This window comes from Cyprinus carpio, chromosome A1, assembly GCF_018340385.1.
Source record: "Cyprinus carpio isolate SPL01 chromosome A1, ASM1834038v1, whole genome shotgun sequence".
Taxonomy (NCBI): Eukaryota; Metazoa; Chordata; class Actinopteri; order Cypriniformes; family Cyprinidae; genus Cyprinus; species Cyprinus carpio.
This window is the reverse complement of record NC_056572.1, coordinates 10,154,589-10,170,357: the sequence shown is the minus strand read 5'-3', so window position 1 is coordinate 10,170,357 and position 15,769 is coordinate 10,154,589. Positions and strand designations below refer to the sequence as shown.

Below are 15,769 nucleotides of genomic sequence, written 5' to 3'. Positions count from 1 at the left end.
ATTAATTGACTTACCCATAAAGACAGACACTTTGTTTTGTTCCTGTTTTTTGAAGAAATCAGTTGAATACATGATTCAGTGTCTCACTTAGTCAGCCATTTGTTTCATTCCTAAATGAATCACAGTTAAATGAATGATTCCATAACTCACTCATCAAGACTGGAATCCTGGATGAATCAGGTTTTTTTTTTTTTTTTTTACGAATTGGTTGAAAAGATGAACAATGCCTCATTCATAATGACAGTTTCTGGATTTAAAACTGCATATTAACATACTACTTTTACTTATCACTTATTTCATTTCTGAATGAAACAGCGTCTTTTGAACAAATTGGTTGAAAGAATGAGCAAATAAAGTGTATCAATTTAACCAAACGAGTAACTGAAAAATCCCCACCATTAATACACAGACTGTTCTATTATCAGTGGTAGATAATAACAGAATATTACCATGTTTTACCCATACACAAACTGCATTAACCACAAACACCTAACATAAAAACATAAATGACATGGACATTTCTGTAACGCTTAAAACATCTCACCAGACACATAAAATAGCCTACTCTTGTGCAAAGCTTCTTGGAAAGATGAATGGTTGTGCATGTTAGTGCATGTATATGCGTTAACCTGTGTATTTGTGTGTGTGATTACACCCCTCATTTATCAAAGAACTTCAACTTGTGGCAGAAGGTTGTAATCCAGAGTGGAACCATCCACTTGGTATAATTACACCCATTAAAGGTTCTGCCATCCTGAGGTCCATCACCTCATTCACAGCATTCCCCTCATCACTGTATGTTCCTCTAAAAAGCTAACATACCAAAACTAACAATAAAGGCTTTTCAGGCACAAGTAACATTAATATTTGCATTTACAAAATAGTTTTTCAGTATTATAAGACATTACAGCAGTCAAACAGACAGCATGATAATCACAAAGTGCATGAAATGCATAGACATACAGTACAGTATATAGTTCACACAGTCATTTATAAACTTGATATAGCAATAACGAGGTGAAAAATCACGTTAAATACTCTCTTATAGGTTCATTTTGACCATTAATATCATAATCAAATAATATGACTCTTATCAACTAGTCTTGGGTCAACATTCCAGCAAGATGTTTAATGCAAATGGTTACCGCTCTCTTGCTGTAATCATGATAAGTGATACTAAAAAGTAACTGGATGAATGTGTGTGTTTGTGTATGCAATGAGATGAGAGGATGTCACTCCATCTTTGCATTTGTCTCCTCACACTCCATCAATATGAAGCTGCTGTCAGCTGCCTATTTCAGGAAAATTAAACAGGCTTACGGTAAGGATGCTCAGTGAGGGAAGGGCGTGCACGAATTTATGAGTGTGTGTTTATAACCTCTGCTTAACAAAAGTACCTAAAAAGACTTTTAAGTGTCTGACAGTGTGTGCAGTTGTGCAGAGCATATGAGACCGGGGATAGTTGTCACACATTTACTGCTGTGAAAAAGTTATTTTCTCCTTGTACTTTAACTTTCACAATTTCTATATAGACATAAACCATAAAGTCTTGACCACAAAAAAAAAAGAGTTATTTTCCAGGGAAATCAATCAATCAATCAATCAAGTTATCTGAACGTTGACATGTCAGGGAAAAACAGCAAAGCAATACTGAAACATTTAATATTATATTAAAAATAATTATAATTATTATAATCAATAAACTGTACCTTTGTTTTATATTTATTTATTTGTTTATTTATTTTCTATTGGCTTCTTTCTGAATGTATGCTAGTGTGATGATGTTTTAGTAATTTTGTGTGTTTTTGTCTTTTTTTATATATATCTATCTATATAGTTTTTATATTTTTTTGTTTCAGAATGTCAATTAAAAGTTAAAGTTTTGGTATGTTATTTCGGTTAAAGTTTATTGTATTCCAAGAAAATAAAATGTTTTTTTTTTTATGGTTTTATTTTTACTTAACTAAAATAATCCTGCATTATAGTTACTGAAAAATAGCCCTTCCCTGTGTAACAACTAGCCCCATCATCCTCTATCTTAATGCATTTGTGTGCTTACATAGTAATGCTCCATGTTTCCAAGACATTACAATACAAAGAACTGGATGCACACATAAACGCACACACTTTTCTCGTATAAGATTGATTGCCTGAAAAGCAGTCTCATGCAGATGTCATCTCCCTTTTTGACATGATAATGGCTCTAAATTGATGAAGACAGCTCACTCATTCTCTACCAGCTCGTTGACAGGCCTTACCCAAACACTTCAACATGCTACAACTACCCATCAATCACCTGCAGCCCCTCCCACCTTATGTCCACACGCTTGTCCATTTTAATCAGCTAATTCTCTCCTTGACCGTCACCCGTTCACTGATACAACAGTCTTTTGCCTCTTCTTCCCTCACACTTAATCTGCTTTAATGAAGTCCTGATCTGCCAATTAGACACAATCACAGCCGAGCGAAAGATAAATATAACCAACACACTGGTCAAGCTGGTAGAAGAAAACACTAAAAGAGATACAGATACAATAAGCAAGGACAGTTCAAGGACTTCTGAAATTTTGTGGGAAGCTGATTTCTACATTTGGTGTCAAGACTGCAAGATTTGTACTGTAGGAGGTGACTTGATTATCAATGAATCAATGAATCTCCTAATGAAATGTTCGAAACCAATTGAGTGTGACATTTAAAACAAACCCTAACCCTAAGTATTAAACTGCATCCTGCAGCGTTTCTGCTACAGACATTAAATAACACCTCAAATCATACAGTTTTCTGAGGAGAAACTTTTTTCATTTGGTGGATGATAAAATAGGTGAAAAACCTCATTGATTTTCACTTAATAAACCATATCAAGAGCAGTGAATTGTTCTGTGAAGTTCAGAACAGTTCTAAAAAAAAATGTGGATTTTAATGTGAAAGGACAACAGGGGATGAACTTTTCTTTTTTCACTTGAGGAAGTAAAACTATGGATTATGGACTTGAATTTTGGCCCGAAGTGATGGTTTAATGTTAAAATGCCTTGATGAATTTGTTTAAGACAAAAGAATTAAAAGTTTATTGATGGACAGGGGTTGTGTGGATAACTTGTGGATCATGGTGATGTTTTTATTGGCTGTTTGGACTCTCATTCTGACGGCAGAGGATCCATTGGTGAGAAAGCAATGTAGTGCTAAATTTCTTCAAATATGTTTAGATGAAGGTCTGAGGGTGAACAAATTTCAGCAGTTTTTCATTTTTGGGCAAACTATTCTTGTAAACATCATGCTACCTCAAATGTAATTTTAACCTCCTCATATTATTATGCAACAAAGTTAGCATGAGTAATCCAGAATATTTGACCATTATGCTACATATGTAAGTGGGTTTCAAATCATGTGTTGTTTACCCTGGTCTAGGCCACTTTTTCGCCTACCTCAGCATTTTACGCTCCTCAACCAAAGAGAGTTGTGATGCATTTAAGAGCATCAATAACATCCAACCTATGCTGACCCTAAGGCAAATAAAAAGTTATTGATTCCCCCAACCTCACGGCACCTTTAGCAAAAGAGACTTTTTGTTGCCCCTGATGAAACACTTTCATCTAATCATTTGGAAAAATCTAAAGAGGTGGATGGAAAAAATAAATAAATATATATTGCCTCTGGAGATATAGTGCACACCTTGAGAGATGAAATTAGCCAAAAGCTGTTGCAAATTAATGAAATCGATGCAATCAACTTAACTGACATAGGTGGCGCAAATCGTCCAGCTTGGTTCACTCACTCACAATTCTGTCTTAACTGCCCTCCAGGGCCAAGTTTGAGCATACCATTCGTTCACTTTAATTAAACTGCAAAGACAGGTTTCCAAAAGTTGTGAGAGCCCTTGGCTTGGCACAAGCCTAGTAATTAAACGACTCCCTTTTTAATTACTGGAATGTGCCCTAATGAACTCATTATGTATTTTAACCCAAACACACCAATTACTGAGCTGGCAGAAGACATACGGCTTACTGAAAAACCTCAAGGCTTTTGCAGAAGCAAATAAAATAAGCAATTCTGACAAGTGGGTTTTTCAAGAGGTTTCTGATTCTAACGTCCATCCTGAAAATAAAGTGTTACTTGAAGATGTGCCCTAGTTGTTTCCGTACATGCTGTGGTGCTTGTGTGGCTGTGTCCAGCATGAGTTTGAATCTGGCTTGTGATCTGGTCAGTGTTATTTTAGTGTCACTGAGATACTATTATACACTGAACAAAATTATAAACGCAACACTTTTGTTTTTGCCCCCATTTTTCATGAGCTGAACTCAAAGATCTAAGACTTTTTCTATGTACACAAAAGGCCTATTTCTCTCAAACATTGTTCACAGATCTGTCTAAATCTGTGTTAGTGAGCACTTCTCCTTTGCCGAGATAATCCATCCACCTCACAGATTAGACAGCATGATTATTGCACAGGTGTGCCTTAGGCTGGCCACAATAAAAGGCCACTCTAAAATGTGCAGTTTTATCACACAGCACAATGCCACAGATGTCGCAAGTTTTGAGGGAGCATGCAATTGGTATGCTGACTGCAGGAATTGAATGTTCATTTCTCTACCATATGTGTCTCCAAAGGCGTTTCAGAGAATTTGGCAGTACATCCAACTGGCCTCACAACCGCAGACCACGTAACCACACCAGCCCAGGACCTCCACATCCAGCATCTTCACCTCCAAGATCGTCTGAGACCAGCCACCCGGACAGCTGCTGCAAAAATCATTTTGCATAACCAAAGAATTTCTGCACAAACTGTCAGAAACTGTTTCAGGGAAGCTCATCTGCATGCTTGTCGTCCCCTCGTGCAGTTCGTTGTCGTAACTAACTTGAGTGGGCAAATGCCCACATTTGATGGCATCTGGCACTTTGGAGAGGTGTTCTCTTCACGGATGAATCCCGGTTTTCACTGTACAGGGCAGATGACAGACGGTGTGTATGGCTTTGTTTGGGTGAGCGGTTTGCTGATGTCAACGTTGTGGATCGAGTGGCCCATGGTGGCGGTGGGGTCATGGTATGGGCAGGCGTATATTATGGACAACGAACACAGGTGCATTTTATTGATGGCATTTTGAATGAACAGAGATACCGTGATGAGATCCTGAGGCCCATTGTTGTGCCATTCATGATTGCAGCATGATAATGCACGGCCCCATGTTGCAAGGATCTGTACACAATTCCTGGAAGCTGAAAACATCCCAGTTCTTGCATGGCCAGCATACTCACCTGAAATGTCACCCACTGAACATGTTTGGGATGCTCTGGATCGGCGTATACGACAGCGTGTTCCAATTCCTGCCGATATCCAGCATCTTTGCACAGCCATTGAAGAGGAGTGGACCAACATTCCACATGCCACAATCAACTCCATTTGAAGGAGATGTGTTGCACCGCGTGAGGCAAATGGTGGTCACCCCAATACAGTAAAACTGCACATTTTAGAGTGGCCTTTTATTGTGGCCAGCCTAAGGCACACGCTATTATGCTGTCTAATCAGCATCTTGATATGCCACACCTGTGAGGTGGATGGATTATCTCGGCAATGGAGAAGTGCTCACTAACACGAATTTAGACATATTTGTGAACAATATATGAGAGAAATAGGCCTTTTGTGTAAGGTATTTTCGTTCAACTTGTCCCCAGTAAGGAGTAAATTGAGCCTAGGGTGAGGGTAAGATGAGCTACATGGAGTTAAACTTTGCAGTTGATTATACTGAAGTAAACTTGAACATTTTCACCTCTTGCTATATCAAAGGAAGAGAAATTCAATAAAAATACTTTTTTAAAATCTATGTGTGAGCCTTGTGATGGACTGGCCATCCATCCAGGGTGTCTCCCTGCCTGTGGCTCAAAACACTGGTTTGGCTTCTGCTCCCCTCAGCCCTAATAAAGAGAAAGAGGTTTGGATAATAGAATGGATGGATGGATGGCTTTTTAAAAGTTTTATTAAAAGATACATTTCACAACTTTGAAGGCACTTTTTTTAAAAAAACTTTTGAAGGTTTTAATTGTTTAAAAATTTCAGGAAAAAAAAAGTTCAAATTGAATAATTTTTTTATTGTTTATTATTTTAAACACTTAGTGAAATGCTTTTCTTTTGAAATGTGCTTGTGTTATCTTTATTTTACATAAATGGCTTTTTTATATTTTGTTATCAGACATTTTGCATTCAGATAGCCTATTTGGTGCCATTATAGGCTGTTACTGTAAAAGTGCTTGATGTTCTGGGTTTTTGGCTACAAATATTGAGATGAAATCCTCATGTCAATCTCATGAAACTGAAAATCTCATGTTCATGCCCTGCTGGATCTCATGAGGACATTTATTTGAAAAGAGGAGGACAAAACAAGGAGACTGAATGCTTACAAATGATGTAGTGTTATGAAAACGCAAAGTGTGCATGAGGCGACATCTGTTGGTGTGTTTGCAAAGGTAAACGTCAACTTTGTTATTTATTTATTTATTTATTTATTTATATATCATTCAGTTTCACCTAGACTATAATACCATTTCATCGTACACTTTACGTCTCCTTCTTGGTTTGCATTTCTGTTTTTGAATAAATATATTTTACATAATAAAACTAAATAAAACACTCATTTGTGTCTTGTTCAAGTAGGAGTTTCATTTGATGTAAAAACTACATTTCCCATCATGCATCTACGCGGATAAAACTATTGCATCCACGTGGTTTGATTAACGTCGAGCTGTACACGAGACACTAACGTTACAGCACAAATCTTAGATTTACTCTGCTTTACCTGCAGCATGGCATCTGAACTAGGTAATGTTGTATCTTTTTTACCTTCTGCACTCAAATCTTTGTGTTTGTTTTTGTTGGGTGATGCAGTGCGCAAAGAATTGTTGATCTGTCTCAGACTTATTGACATTAACAAAACTTTATATACAATAGCATGTTTAGAAAAGAGTTTGTATTTGATTCTCATTCTGAAAACTGGTCTGATATGTCACTAGTAAACAATACCAAAATCAGCATGGTAGTACTATGCTTTTTGACTGCCGCGATGATGACACTATAAGCCAATATTTATATTTGTCTATCCCGCAGTACGTTACCATAGTAATAAAGTACTAATGCGTAGTTGTTGTTTGAGTTTTTTTTTTTTTTTTTTTTTTGCCATAGTATGTAATTAAGTACTGGTCTATCATTAATTAAGGCTGGATTTGTGTAAAAGTGATGCATCATGTGCAGTTGAAGTAAGCCATCCTGCTGCAGTTGTTAAAATGTTAGATGCATTTTCTTGTGCATGCACAGTTTATTGTTGTCTGGTTAAAATGACTAATTGATTATCTTTTTTTTCAGCATTGCTGAGTGTTTCGGATAAAACTGGACTGGTGGAGTTTGCCAGGCGACTGATATCAGTGGGTCTGTCATTAGTGGCATCAGGCGGCACTGCCAAAACTCTCAGAGATGCTGGACTCACTGTCAGGTCACACATTTTTCACTGTCATTTAAATGTCTTTATAGTTGCTGTGGTTTGTTTAATACTAAAGCAATGCAAAATATTTCAGGTATAACATTGACTTAAAGGGTAGTTGATGAAGAAATATTTATCTACTTACCCTCTTGTCACTACAAACAATGTTTGTATGATATATATATATATATAATAAAAATGACCTTTATTGTTTTCATACAGGGATGTGTCCGATCTCACTGGATTCCCTGAAATGCTTGGAGGGAGAGTTAAGACCCTTCATCCTGCTGTCCACGGTGGCATTTTGGCCAGACAAACTCCCTCTGATAAGGCTGATATGGAAAAACTAGGCTTTAGTCTTGTCAGGTAACACTGTTCAGCAAGAAAAAGATTCCAGTGCTATCTGTGTTAGAGTGATGATACTATGGTACTTGTTTTGCAAGTTCTGCTTTATAGATTTTACATTTAGGTCACGCCATTTCATGAATGATTGTCATGTGACATGAGTAAAGATATAATCAGGTTTAGTGGTGCTAACATGCTTTCCATTGGGCTTTTTGTAAGAAGTTGAGACTCCGCTTTGGTAATCTAATCACTGATAATTCACATAGTGCCGCTGTGGCGTGTGACCACGCCATATATATATATATATATATATATATATATATATATATATATATATATATTTGAATCAAGAGAAAAGACAGTAGTACGTTATATTTATTTGAACTTGTGTTTTTCAAGAGTGGTCGTGTGTAACCTTTACCCGTTTGTGAAGACTGTTGCATCCCCGAATGTGACTGTGGAAGATGCAGTCGAGCAGATTGACATCGGTCAGTACACTGTTAATGGTTCACAGTGTTTTGATGAAAGTGCTCAGAATTCACCCCTTGTTTATTATAACTTGGATTCAACAATGTTTTTGTATGTTTAAGAAATTACTAAATTTATATGCAGGAAAACTTTTATATGCCCTTTAGAGAGAACATTATTAGCAAGATTATAAGTGCAAGAGTAAACAAAGTTATATTTTGCAGAGAAAATTAAGCCCTTTTCATAACAATAAATCACATTTTCCTTCAAAAGTAATCTTTAATATAAATTTTTACATGGAACAATACATATTTATATGTCAGTCTATGGCAGGGATATTTTAGTATACTATTAATTAATAAGTACTATTATATTATTTATTAATATTTTGAATAAACATATTTTTGGGTCATTTTTCAATTGGAGGAGCAAACAAGAGATAGGATTTGTAATAATGCTTATTTTTTATATAATGTATTGGTATATTTTAAAATTTTGTTGAAACTAATGAACACAGGAAATTATACAACATTTCTATAAAGGACATTTAGATTTTTTATTAATTTTAATCAAATACATTTAATCAATATAACTACTTTATTTGTGTTAATGTTGTATTGTTGCAGTTATATCCCAGGATATATCTTTGATGAATGGTGGGAACATGTGAGATTTGTTAACTGTTAACTAATTTCACCATTAATCCCTCAATCTTATTTAGGTGGGGTTACTCTTCTTCGAGCAGCAGCTAAGAATCACGCCAGAGTCACTGTAGTCTGTGATCCATCTGACTATGATGTTGTTGCAAAGGAAATGGAATCCTCCGACAACCATGATGGCACAATGGAAACACGCAAAACTCTTGCGCTTAAGGTAACTATGACAGTCCTATCTGAGAGGAGATTTGATTAAGCTTTGACGACCCATTGACCTTTGTGCACATCCAAAACTCATCTAATGAGACCTGAACACAGTGAACTCCGGAGGAGGATTTTCACCACTAATAAAATGAATGATGCAGAACAGATTAATTTTAATGTAATACTGACCCATAATATAGGCTTATTTACATATGGCGAAATATACTTATTATTATTATTATTATTATTATTATTATTATTATTAAATTATAATATACTGTATATATACTACATTACATTACAATTCTAGATGAATTAGACCCTGTTTAGATGCAAAGCAGACACATAGGCTACGTTACTGAATAGCTAATATTCAGAATTTTGTGGTAAATCATGTTCAGACATGTACAAAGGTTTGCTGTTACCATTGAGCAATAGGCTTGCTCATATCTGTTTCATGCTTTCAGCCCTTTTACCTGAAATAAACGGTCAACATGGCCTATTAATCAAAATCAACTTAATCAAATCTAATATTTTAGATGACAGAGGAATTCACTGCAGGTGCATATTTGGCCCCACAGTTTTAATAGCAAGGGCACTTTTGTCACTTTGGGAATCTTTTTGCTCTGGTTAAGTTCTGACTCGTTGACTTTTCATACTTACCTTCACTGGTAACCCTTAAAATAAACAATACAGCTGTAAGATCAAGTGTTTCTGCTGTTGCTACAGCATGTTTTTGAGCAGACGTTTACTGAAGATGCTGTGCAGATGTTTGCAGAAGTTCAAGCTAGGGGTCTTCTCGGGTCCTAAAATCTGTACCCAACCCAATTTACATTTCTTGACCGAATGCGACGTGCATTAATTATATATATTTATATATATATATTTTAAAGAAATACCTGACCTGAGACAGACCCAATGAAATTAGACCCGAGTCCGACCAGACTGCATTTATTTTCATACCAGACTTTGCTAGTGTTGTCTGCTTGTCTCTGCAATGTTATTTACCTCATCTCTGGCGAAGGGATTCTGCACACAAAAAAGAAAAGCCCTGTCCTACATGAACATGCAATGTAATGAAGCGAATGGCTTTTCCTGATGGATCTCAATCTATAAGATGTATTTCTGTGTGCAAGGCTACAAACGTATTTTCCTTTTCTACATGCGTTTCTCAAAAATGCACTTAACACAAACACGCAAGTATGTTAAAGGGATTGTGTCTTTTTGGGTTTATTTGGAAAAAGCACATTTATTTTAAATTACCCGAGACCCGAGGCAACTGAAACCGAACCCGACCTGTGCCCGAGGCACTCGTTGAAGTTTTGTCTGGGGTCAGACCTCAGGTTTTTGGATTCAAGTGGACCCATGAAGACCTTTAGTTTAAGCATAAAATGTTATCATGTTTTTCTGGGACGCCTGTGAGGGAAAAAAAATAAAAAAAAAAAAAAGTGTCTGATCAGTTTCTGATCAGTTTTTTCTTAATGAGCTTTATTGATAAGTTTTCCATACTACAATTATTATAATTTTTTTTTTTAAAGATTAACTTTTTTTTCCAAGGCATTGTTAGATGTCACTGTTTCCTGTCATAGCTCTGCAAAGATTTGATTTTAAAAACAGTATCATAGCTATTAAACTATTTCTTGTTATGATTTTAAATCTGTATTTAACAATAATAAACTAAATGAAGTAGTTACACTTCAGTAGTTAGACTACTAAATGAAGTAGTTACACTACTAAATTACACTTTAAATAGGGTCATTTGTAATCTGTAACCTATTACTTTTTTCAAAGGAACATTCTCAACACTGGTTATAACAGTAGTGTATACTTAGATTGGATATCATTTATAATTTAATTATTTTGCTAATATTAGCAGTTATGTATGTAATTGTATGTCTCGTCTGCTGTCATTAAATTATTGCAACATATACAAATATTTATCTGTATTTTATTAGCCACACTTCTTTTTAGACATTTGCATCAATCCTTGATAAACTTACAGTTGGCTTAGGGGTTTCTAATTTGATTCCCCAGTTTCAGTTCTTGAAATATAACTACTTGTAATATCTCAGGCCTTCACACATACTGCTCAATACGACGAGGCCATTTCTGATTACTTCAGACGTGAATACAGTCGAGGAATTTCCCAGCTGCCCTTGCGGTATGGCATGAACCCCCATCAAGCACCTGCTCAGCTCTACACTTTGCACCCAGCACTTCCACTTACTGGTATATATGATCACATTTGCTACTACCAGATCAGTATTTAATCACAAAAGATAGAATACTAATATTCCACTACCATTCTCACTCTGTCTCAGTGCTGAATGGATCTCCAGGATTCATTAACCTGTGTGATGCTCTGAATGCCTGGCAGCTGGTGAGAGAGTTAAAGAAAGCTCTTGGGTTGCCAGCGGCCACTTCATTTAAACACGTCAGCCCTGCCGGTATGAACACAAACTTGCTTCCCAGATGCCAGTAAAGCTCACATCTTTCTTGTAGAGTTTCAGAAAAGCTTGCACTTTTTAAGACAAACTTTTGAGACACACGTTCACCTTTCACCACAGGAGCTGCAGTGGGCATCCCTTTGAGCGAAGATGAGGCCAAGGTGTGTATGGTGAATGACATGCGCCAGGATCTCACCCCTCTCGCCACTGCATACGCCAGAGCCAGAGGTGAAACTTCTCTCCATGCATCTTCATTTTTGCACCTTAGTAGAAAGAAGAATAATTTTTCAGGCATTAATCTCACATGGTGGATGTGTATTTTTTTATTTTTTTTTTTTCATGTTTAATCCTAAAGTATGGAAACATTTGAAAAAAATATCCTGTAGGTTCTGACAGGATGTCCTCTTTTGGAGACTTCATTGCTTTGTCTGATGTTTGTGACGTCCCCACTGCCAAGATCATCTCCAGAGAGGTGTGAGATAACTTTTCACTTCATATCTAAGAGTTCATATACTCTCAAAGCATTAGCCCCTTATTTTGTACAATTTATACAAAATTTTGCCCAATGTTTTTAGGTGTCAGACGGTATTGTTGCTCCTGGTTATGATGAAGAAGCTCTGCGAATTCTCTCCAAAAAGAAGAATGGAAACTATTGCGTCCTTCGGGTAAACCATGCTTGTTTGTTGATTTAAAGGCAAAGAAGAATTGTTATTTGACTAAGTTTGCTCCACCGTTTCCCGTTCCATTTACTTTTTGGTTAAAACAGCCCTTATTAAAAATAATTTATATATTTTTGTTGGTTATGCTTTACCATGGTATTGTGATATATACATATGTATTAATATATACACTACCACAAGTTTGGGGTCGGAATATCAACCAAAAAATCTAGAAGAAGAAAAAAAAAAAAAAAAAAACATTATATAAAGGTTAGCAATTGATTTGCATTTCAGTGAGTGAAATAAGTATTTGATCCCCAAGCAAAACTAATGACTTAGTACTTGGTGCAGAAACCCTTTTTGGCAAGCACAGAGGTAAGAGGTTTATTGTAGTTGGTCACCAGGTTTGCACACATCTCAGGAGGGATTTTGGGCCACTCCTCTTTACAGATTCTCTCTAAATCCTAAAAGTCCAACTGAAATCAAAATTGACCATATTTACTTTGTTTGCCTAAATTGATCGTTTTGTGGTGAACAATTTATCCATGCCAATCCACACACAAAACATTTTTGGCTTCATAATCTTTAATCAAAATCTGAAAATGCCCCTCCCCTCTGCATTGGAGGACCTTCCCTGATGATGTAGGTTTGACGGTTTGGGTGTCTGCTTAGCATCCGTAACCACGCCCCTCCAACTGACAGTAGACAGGCTGCCTGTGTGTTTGCGAGCATTGACAGCATGTGAAAGGAGAGATGGCTAGGAGGTGCATTTTTGGTTCTAGATCCAATCAGGTGCTAGTTGCAAAATAAAGCCACGGCCACTATTTTTCCTCATTTAGTATTCCGTTTCTCTCGGAAATACGTCACAACACTGGAGAAAAGTCGTTTGCAACTTCCGGTTCACGCGGACTTTAAGGTGTCTTGGCCAGTCCCTCCAGGATTTTGCGATTTTTGCCATCGTTGAATTTATCGCAATAGATGTTCTTTGGCAAACTTTAAACAGACCTGTACATGTGCCTTCTTGAGCAGGGGGACCTTGCGAGCGCTGCAGGATTTCAGTCCATTGTGGTGTAGTGTGTTACCAATGGTTTGCTTGGTGACTGTGTTCCCAACTGCCTTAAGATCATCAACAAGCTCCTCCCGTGTAGTTCAGGGCTGATCCCTCACCCTTCTCATGATCATCTTTACCCCATGAGGCAAGATCTTGCACGGAGCTCCAGACCATGCCCGACTGATGGTTGTTTTGTATTTCTTACATTTTTGAATAATCATATATATATATATGTATGTGTAATAATGTAAAAACACACCTTAGTGTCACCTTATTAATATTTTTCAGAAAAAAATAAAAATGACTGAGCCCAAACTTTTGAACGGTACTTCCAGGGTACTTCAAAGAGTGCTGCAAAAGCCCATGTGCTTCTGAGCCTTCATAATGTATGTCCTGTTCTTTTAGATGGATCCTGAGTTTGAACCTGATGAAGAGGAGGTGAGGGTGCTGTTTGGTTTGCACCTCAAACAGAAGAGGAATGGAGCTGTCATTGATAAAGAGCTCTTCAGCAACATTGTGTCAAAGGGCAAGGTGAGAAACCTTGTGTTTACCTTTATGTTTATGTAAATTCTGGTTTTAATTATGCAAATTGTTCAGTTCTTTTTTTTTTTTTTGTGGGAGGTGGGGGGGCAATATTCTGTAGTTCTGTAGTATTCTGTAATGTAGGGCACATCTGCATATCCATTGCTATTTGATTGGACTGTGGGAAAGGGGCAATGATATTATTGTTAATATATAAAGAAATGTATTTTTAATACTGATGGTTTTTTTTTTGTTGTTGTTGTTGTTTTTGTGGTCTTATTAAAGCTTTCTGAGAGTGCCCTGCGAGACCTCATTGTAGCCAGTATCGCAGTGAAGTACACTCAGTCCAACTCTGTGTGTTATGCAAAGGATGGTCAGGTAAGCAAAACTTAAAAAAAAAAAAAAAAAAAAAAAAAATTACATTTTAGTGTCAAAATATATACATTTTTGAAAATTAATTATACATAATTTTATACAACGTTTGTGTGTGTGTGCTTGTTAGGTGATTGGCATTGGCGCTGGCCAGCAGTCTCGTATCCACTGCACTCGACTAGCAGGAGATAAGGCCGATAACTGGTGGCTCAGGCACCATCCACGAGTGCTCAACATGAAATTCCACAGTGGAATTAAACGGGCAGAGATGGCTAATGCCATTGATCAGTATGTCAGTGGAACTATTGGAGAGGTATTGTATCCAAAAGTTGGTTATTTGTACTAGTCATGGGGGATATATTGGCCAGCCTAACTGAGAATATATATTATAAACCTTGTCAGTCAAATCTTACAATCATAAAATCTGAGAAGTAGTTTTATGTATTACAATGTTTTTGTAGATTGCAATGCTGGGAGGTGGAGTTTTTCCTGATAATATTGAATATTTGTTTGTACATCAGGGTCCAGATAAGGAGGTTTGGAAGAGTCTTTTTGAAGAAGTTCCTGAGACTCTGTCAGAGGTTGAGAAGAAGAGCTGGATCAGTTCTCTGCAGGCTGTGGCCCTCAGTTCTGATGCTTTCTTCCCCTTCCGGGACAATGTTGACCGCGCCAAACAGGTAAACACCCTCTCCTAGTGTTACTAAGCTTAAGGGTGCTTTCACACTTGGTTCGCTTGCCTGGTCCGCACCCGAGATTGATTCGGAAGACAGCGTACACATCATCCAAACGAACTGAACTCTTACGTCAATCGAACCCGGGTGCGCACCAAAAGTGCTAGTGTGAAAGCACCCTAAGTCATTATATGTGCTGTTTTATGCAGCCTTGTATGCATCTTGCAATATAACAAGTTGCTTGTTGCCATATTATGCCATCTTAAAAATACACATCAAGTATGTATATGAATGACGTAGGAGTGACTGTGATGCAGTGATATTCTGTCTTTGTATGGTTTTAGAGCGGTGTGGAGTATATTGTTGCCCCCTCTGGCTCTACGGCGGATGAGGTGGTCATCAATGCCTGCAATGAGCTGGGTATCACCCTGGTGCACACCAAAATCCGTCTCTTCCATCACTGAAAAGCACTACAAAACATCCATTTGAATACAAATATCTAGCTAGATTCACTGTTACAGAAGTTTACATCTTTTACTGTAAATCTGAGTTGCCACCCATATTTCATAACTTGGTCTAATAGCTAGCCTGTCCATTTTTACATTAACTCATTTGTTTGAATTTTGCAAAATTTCTCTTTACTCAAATCCTAAAGCCAACAGCAGTGACATTTTTTGTTGCTAAATAGTTAGGAACATTCTTCATACATGGCTTCTATAATACTGATATGCTCAGAATAAGACGAGCCACTTTTGTTCATTTTATATCTTTTCTTGGCTTAATTTGTACCATGCCATCCTTGATGGTAACTGCTGCTCAAAACATTTTCAATGTGAAATTGCCTCCATACACTTCCTGATGCATTCCATTGTGCTGCCTTCAGCATTACAAAATAAAAACACGAATCAAGT

At 37.0% G+C, this 15,769-nt stretch overlaps 1 protein-coding gene across 1 annotated transcript; it reads left to right on the top strand.

Moving 5' to 3' along the window:
- Window positions 1–6,657: 6,657 nt before the first annotated feature.
- Window positions 6,658–15,768, top strand: LOC122140343 (bifunctional purine biosynthesis protein ATIC-like). The gene is made up of 15 exons (XM_042743557.1): window positions 6,658–6,808; window positions 7,349–7,475; window positions 7,686–7,829; window positions 8,208–8,296; window positions 8,998–9,149; window positions 11,209–11,365; window positions 11,458–11,583; window positions 11,704–11,811; window positions 11,970–12,055; window positions 12,159–12,248; window positions 13,699–13,824; window positions 14,101–14,193; window positions 14,318–14,500; window positions 14,709–14,864; window positions 15,203–15,768. The coding sequence occupies exons 1-15, from the start codon at window positions 6,793–6,795 to the stop codon at window positions 15,320–15,322; spliced, it is 1,773 nt and encodes a 590-aa protein (XP_042599491.1). The 5' UTR covers window positions 6,658–6,792; the 3' UTR covers window positions 15,323–15,768.
- Window position 15,769: the final 1 nt, after the last annotated feature.

What these genes read in the sequence shown, in the direction of transcription:
- LOC122140343 (XM_042743557.1), top strand. An exon ending in CTAGGCTTTAGTCTTGTCAG is followed by an intron (nt 7,830 to 8,207) that starts GTAACACTGTTC and finishes GTGTTTTTCAAG; the next exon opens with AGTGGTCGTGTGTAACCTTT. An exon ending in TAAACACGTCAGCCCTGCCG is followed by an intron (nt 11,584 to 11,703) that starts GTATGAACACAA and finishes CTTTCACCACAG; the next exon opens with GAGCTGCAGTGGGCATCCCT.